This window comes from Armigeres subalbatus, chromosome 2 (assembly GCF_024139115.2).
Source record: "Armigeres subalbatus isolate Guangzhou_Male chromosome 2, GZ_Asu_2, whole genome shotgun sequence".
In the NCBI taxonomy this organism is placed as follows: Eukaryota; Metazoa; Arthropoda; class Insecta; order Diptera; family Culicidae; genus Armigeres; species Armigeres subalbatus.
This window is the reverse complement of record NC_085140.1, coordinates 133,451,888-133,458,933: the sequence shown is the minus strand read 5'-3', so window position 1 is coordinate 133,458,933 and position 7,046 is coordinate 133,451,888. Positions and strand designations below refer to the sequence as shown.

The window sequence follows — 7,046 nt, the reverse complement described above, 5'->3', positions numbered from 1 at the left end:
CCTGTCAAGCAGCCAATATGTTGGCTCAAATACTGGAAACGGCTAAATTCGATTTTATACCATTTTTTAATAAACAAATTTTAATGAATTTAACATTTGTTTGCAATAAAATATGAAAGTTATTTATAGATCATGAAATAAAATTGCATTGTTTATTGGATTCTATTGTTATGTGATGTGGACACATTGAATAGCGGATTGTGAGATTTTATCTACATAAACCATTTCTTCCTTTTCATGTGTTGGTCTTCGATGAAGAAGATTGACTGCAGTGTTGGCAGAATCATATTTTCTATCCGCGTTTCTCTTATTCAGGCCTCTAGTGTGTACGTTGCATAACTCAGCAGACAGTCAGCGCTGCAGGCAACACTGCTGTCTTCTTCGTCTAACTAAATAAAACCGAATTGAGGTCTTCTCAACTCGACACTCGAACAGTACACAAGTGTTTTATTTATCTCTCCCGCGAACACCCCAAGTCTCAGTACATTCGGTAGAGGAATTACAAGTTTATAATAGTGGCGACGAGGAAAATATTGGTTACGGTGCGGTAGCGTTAGACAAAGTGATTTTACTCGATTTACCGTCTGAGACACCATTCGCTACCAACATCGGTTGGGCAGTCTCGCGTTCCGGAGGAAAGAGGTGTAATTAAAGTGCTAATTGGTTGGCGTCATATCGGTGGTGGCAAGAGTTCTTTTGCCAGCCGAACGGCCATTTGGATTTTGGCGTGGTTGTTCCCGCAACAAAAGAAAACATAAAAGCCTAATAAAACATTTTTATTCTTCAGGAATTGTGTGAAGTACTACAATTGTTCGATAAGTTGTTAAGAGTATTTCTTTTCTATTTTAAACAGTTTTTCATCATTCTGCACGGTGGAAGAATTGTGCGGCAAATTTTAATTCTATTACGGGTGCGCTCTCTTCATCAAACGCACTACGGACAGCGACAGAAGTTGAACAGCAACCAAACCATTGTTGCTGCAGTTTTTGTTTCGCTCCGCCCGGAAGGATCGATGTTTGTTCGTGGCATCAGGTAAGAGTAGCGGATCAAAAGGGTGAATGAAAACATTTTTTGGTTTGTGCCAAGAGTATACTGCCGTTATACGCATAATTGTCCCATGTATATAGGAAATCCCAGCAAACATGGGACAAATATGCGTATGACGGCAGTATAGTAATTGAAATTAATTGAGAAAAGTAATAACTCCGCGAAGTTTTGATGATCGAATTTTTATTATTCGTTATGTTGATTATTGGTGATTTCGCTATTGCCAAAGAATAAGCGCATAATCACAGTTTAAAAAAAAAGTAATTAGTTTGTGCAAGTAAAGTGGCATGTTGATAGTGGAAATTTGGTAAATATTTTTGGTGATTTCATTTTTCGCTTGCTAAAGACAAGTTGCACAATTGAACTGACAATAAAACTAAATAATAGTGTTTTGGTGCGTTTAACATTTTTATTCATGGCGAGTTTTGATTGTTTGAACAAAAGATATAGAACACAATAAGAAAACAATATTAACGCATTTGCCCAAAAGTACACGCGGCGCTCCCCAAAGGAAACGACGCACCGCGCTTTTTGCTGCCCGTATACTCGATTCTTATGGGGAGATAACATTGCGGCGTTTCCTAAGGTGCGGTTGTTCCTGTCGAATGTGGAACGCCGCGTGGAATCTTGTGCAAATGCGCTTTTGGAAACATCACAACAGCCGCGCGGTGTATCGTATTGACAGCACCCTACAATATCTAACTTACTTTGAATGTTTGTCAGAGAATGTATTGAACCATTTCATTGTTTGCTTTTTTTGTTGAAAACGGCTTTGAGTGACATTATATTGTGTTTTTGTCTTTTTTCTAAAATTTTGATGAATATGTCCTACGTGGTAGCTCCCAATATCGAGCCCTACCGTAAGGGTCAATCATTCGCTTCTTGGATTAAACGTTTATCGTGCCATTTCCGAGTGAATAAAGTTGAAGAAAATGAGAAAAAATACCAGATGTTATTTTTGGGAGGTGATTTTTTGCTCGATATGGCAGGTAAGCTGTTTCCCACAGATGAATTGTTGGAAGAAGTGACCTATGAAGTGTTAATTCAAAAGCTTAAGGAGAGACTTGACAATGATGATTCAGTTTTACTCCACAGATACAATTTCAGTAGAATGGCGCAGCAACCTGGCGAATCTGCCAGTGATTTTATACTTTCACTAAAACATCTTGCAGAACAATGTGAGTTTGGGGATCAAAAGAATAGCCTTATATTGGATCGCATCCTTGTTGGTTTGCAAGATGGCTTACTTCAACATCGCCTTTTTACTGAAAATAAATTAACATTGAAACAGGCTGAAAGGATTATCGCTTCGTGGGAAATGGCGACTTATCATACAAAATGTTTGATTAACAATAATGTTGACTTTGTGGCTTCAATAAGTACCGTCAACTGGGGGGAAGATGATCGTTTTTAAGACAAAACATGTAATAACAATGTGTGTTTACATTTTAAATCGAAACAAATATTTTCAAAACATGTACTGCTATACGTTGCAATAATCAACAACTTTAGTTTTCTGAAATGCATTCGCATTTATTAAAATAAATTAAATTATCACACATTTTTTGAGTAATCTGGTTTGGGGTGAAGTTGATCAAGACAGCTCTACTAAAATTATTATGACCTAGTAGTCAAAATACACTAGGTTATTTGTATGAATATTCAATTTACTACGTAAAGAAGTCTACGAAGTCAATGTTTGAAACGAAAATAGCGTCATTTATGACTATCTCTCTCTTTCTTCCACAAAATACATTTTCATGATTATAATCGAAAAACTCGGATTTCTACCTAGCGATAACATTACTTGAACGGAGAATATTGTTGACTACCGTTTCATAAAAAAATTAGGCACTTTTGACTGACACATCAAATGATCATCTTCACCTCAATGATCATCTTCCCCCCAGTTGACGGTACCAAGTATCCATTTTGTGATTCGAATAATGAGGATTATAAGCATAACTCGCAACTTGGATTCCATTCTCAGAAGTTTAGGCACCGCTGTTCGTCTGCAAGTACATCTCATCGACGAAGCAAATTAGATGGAAACCAACGGACTGTCGATCAGCGTATCTGTAATTACTGTGGACAACGAGGACACGTGCGGAGAAGATGCTACAAGCTCAAGTAAGATAGGAACGATGAAGTTAATGTATGCATATTTCTTCCATCAATAATTCTAGTAATTCCTGTTTGCCAGATGTTTCTATTGAAAATAATTTGGTGCAGATGGAGGTTGACTGTAGCTCTTCGGTAACAGTGATGAGCAAAAATGTGTATATCTTGCAATTCAAACTACCTTTGTGTAAAAGTTCTAATCAACTGTTAGTGTTTGATTGTGACTACCAGTTTATTTATTTGCTGAGTAGAACGTGGTTGGATAATTTTCTCATCAACTGTAGAATTTGTTTTGGTGATTTTTTACCATTAAGCAATATGTTTGGAAAACAAATTAAAGCACTAATTGCAGATAAGATTGAACCTGGTGATGTATTTGTCAATTATTTGAGTAAAGCTGTGTGTGATGCTGATAGTGAAGAAGGAAATAATTTTCCAATTACTTATAAAGATTGTGACATTCCCTACAGTTCGAGGGAGAACATTTTTAATTTGTCTTTGTTTGATTCCAAAATTCTGTGCAGACTTTCGTTGGAAATGGATTTTGCAAATGATTTTTATTCGCGGATAGCTTTCAATATATCAGTTCCCACAGGATATGATGAGTGTTTGAATAGTGAAATAAATAACTTATCTAACAAATCTTTGGTCAATGCCAGGGAAAACAAAAATAATAATATTATACAAGAAATGATTTATTCTGTTGGGCTTGGTAGAACTGATAATGCAAGAATTTTGGTAAATGGACAAATTTTAAGATTTTTTGACGTGTGTTTTTTGTTCCAAGACAAAGTGAGCATACTTCAGACAATTCAAGATTTTTTAAAACTTTTACATGGCAGCCAAGTTGGTGTCTTTGGAATAAAACGAACAGTTAAAACCACGGTGCACTTTGTTGAAATGAACACAAATTTTATTGCTGTTTATGACGTCTATGCAAGTGTGGCAATCAATTCAAAACATCAAATTATTATTAAAATTTTGAAACGTAAACCTGCTTCAAATGTTTTGGCAGTGAATAATTTCTCCAAAAGGGTGGAGGTAAAGTGGTGGTTGAAAATTTACAACTGGTTAGTGATTTTGATAAAGTTTATCAAATTTATTGCATGTTTTGGATTGCCAGGCGTTACAGCGTTTGACAATGGTCTTCTATGCAAAAGATGCAAGATTAGCTTTGAAGACCTGATGCATTTGTTTCCTAAGAACTTGACATTGGAGGACAATTTTCCTTCAGAAAAAGCATATATTAACGTGAAGTTTGTGTTAGTCTGTTTGATTAACTTTAAGCGGCTTAAGCATTGTATACTTCAAGCAACCAAACGACATGTTAAATCATCATTTATAAAACGAATTTCTCGATATTATTCACAGAACATGGTTGGAAATAATGCGACATCTACTGCCTGTCCGAATCAATATGAGATCGTTGAGGATGTACAAAGATTATCGGATCTGCTAAGACCATCGATGACTGTGGTTCGGGCCAGGACTTGTCGGCTGCTACTGACTGTCAATGAAGCCAAGAGTAGTCGGCTGGTGCTGGCTGATGAAGACCCCAAAACTGGATGGACGCTACGAGCTATCGCTGGATCCGAGATTGTCGCTAAGAACGAGATACCAACCATGGACGATTTAAATGTCGGGCTGTTACCGGATCGGAACGACAACGGAAGATTAATATCTGATCTGGTAGCGCTTTCTGGCCTACCAAGGCGTTCGGAAAAAAATTATAATATTTTTTGTTATAGTGTAGTTCTGGTGGTGCTTTCTGGCTCTACCAAGCCTTTCGAGTTAAGTTACATGAGTAATTATTAGATATGTTGAACGTTTGTTCATACAAGTTTGAACTTTCCGAAAGGGGAAGAACTAATGTATATTCCATATACATTCCGAGTTATCGGAATTAAATGTGTAACTCAGCAGACAGTCAGCGCTGCAGGCAACACTGCTGTCTTCTTCGTCTAACTAAATAAAACCGAATTGAGGTCTTCTCAACTCGACTCTCGAACAGTACACAAGTGTTTTATTTATCTTTCCCGCGAACACCCCAAGTCTCAGTACATTCGGTAGAGGAATCACAAGTTTATAATAGTTTGTTCCCCTGATAAGGCTGACACCCAGTCTTCCGTTTAAGAATCAGGAGAGACTGGGAATACTTTTTCCCCTTTTTTTGCCGATGAATCACAGCCAAAAACAAATAAATTTACTTGGTTTTCGCACAGACGTTTTGAGAAACATAAACTAATTTAAGTTTGATGAAGACTGAGAAGAATTTTTTTTATATTTTCGCCTACTTTTTGTATGCGTGACTAGTGAGGGATGAAATGTCCCCATATTGAATCAACAACCACAAATCTAAATAGGGGAACAGACGGCTTTGGCAGGTTTTGTTCTATTATTGGCAGGGGGGTTTTTTCGACCGAATTTTATGAAATTTGGCCACAATATTCTTTGATATGCAAAGCATGGCCAAATCTGAGCATAATCAGTCATAAAAAACCCCCTGCCAATAATAGAACAAAACCTGCCAAAGCCGTCATTACCCCTATCTTTTTTTGTTTTTTTTTTTTTTCTTTTTTTTTAATTATAATCTTCAAATTGGGAAGGAATATTGACATTTTTAACAGTACCTATCATTTATAATCATCTACAATGTATATAAAATCCAATCTATGAATGTAAGTACACTGTACATATGTAGTAGGTATGTATTAAAGTGGGGCGTCATGGTAATTTTTTTCAAATCAATGATTTTTCGAAGCTATTCTGGGTCCAGAACAACTTTGCAGAATTTGGGACCGATTGGTTGCTTCCTCACTTCCCGCATCGCCTTTGAAGTCTGTATGCAAATTAGTATGGGAGAACGTATATTTTTTCATTTCACTACTTCTAGAGGTTTAAGGTGAGTTACGGCGGCGTCCAAAAATGGCAGCCACAATGGCCGTGCTATCCCTCACCTCGCGTTATTGCACGCACAAATGTGAATATTTAGGCGGTTAGCAAATCTGGAAACCATTTTTTCGTGTATGCTGCAAGTGAGCAAAGGTGAAAAACTAGTTTTTGCTTTTGTCTGTCGTTTACTTTTCAAGTTATGTGCCCTCAAAAGTGCTAGGTAGATTTGAAATTGGACTCCAACGCGATTCACCTTAAGTCCATCTTAAACCAAGTGGCACATTGCGTTAAAGTATAACCCAAAGGACACCGAAAAACTTTGCCAAAGAAGGCACGTCACTGGAATGTTCACGAAAAAAGTTATAACGCTTCGAAGATTGAGTGTTCGAACCATATGTAAAAAATGATTTATGCTGATTTATTATGATGATGATCTCCCAGCACTGCCGAACTACGTAGATCAATAATTTAACTGAGTGTTATTTCAAAATAATCGATCTTATAGGGCTTTAGAGCTAATGGGAGTTTTCCGGAATCATTTCACAAAGAAAAAAAATACGACAAGAAGGAAGATGGGTTTTGCCCTTCGATAACCATTAGAGTGGGGCGTCATGGTCATTTTTTCAAATCAATGGTTTTTCGAAGCCATTCTGGGTCCTGAACAACTCTACAGAATTTGGGACCGATTGGTTGCCTCCTCGCTTTCCGCATCGCGTTTGAAGTTTGTATGGAAATTAGTATGGGAGAACGTATATTTCTGCATTGCTACTACTAGAGGTTTCAGTTCATCGTAAACCAAGTGGCACATTGCGTTAAAGTATAATCCAAAGCATGCCGAAAAATGCTGAAGAAGGCACGTTACTGGAACATCCACGAAAATAGTTATAACACTTCGAAGATTGGGCCATATGCAAAAAAAAATCGATGCGGCATGCGAGGTCGCAACCAATTGAGCCCATATTTTGCACAGTTGATTGGAGTTCCAA

General features: G+C 37.2%; 1 protein-coding gene across 7 annotated transcripts; it reads left to right on the top strand.

The window, feature by feature from the left end:
- The first annotated feature begins 407 nt into the window (after positions 1-407).
- On the top strand, positions 408-4,996 carry LOC134215137 (uncharacterized). Of its 7 annotated transcripts, none has more exons than XR_009980042.1 (4): positions 408-562; positions 854-1,032; positions 3,038-3,177; positions 4,540-4,996. XR_009980042.1 is itself a non-coding variant. In XM_062694389.1 (3 exons), the coding sequence occupies exons 2-3, from the start codon at positions 3,163-3,165 to the stop codon at positions 4,981-4,983; spliced, it is 459 nt and encodes a 152-aa protein (XP_062550373.1). In that variant the 5' UTR covers positions 408-1,032; positions 3,038-3,162; the 3' UTR covers positions 4,984-4,996. The 7 variants fall into 7 exon arrangements, 3 of the variants coding, with proteins under 3 accessions (XP_062550373.1, XP_062550374.1, XP_062550372.1); XR_009980043.1 differs by having other exon boundaries at positions 409-542; XM_062694389.1 differs by having other exon boundaries at positions 408-1,032.
- The last annotated feature ends 2,050 nt before the right edge of the window (positions 4,997-7,046 follow it).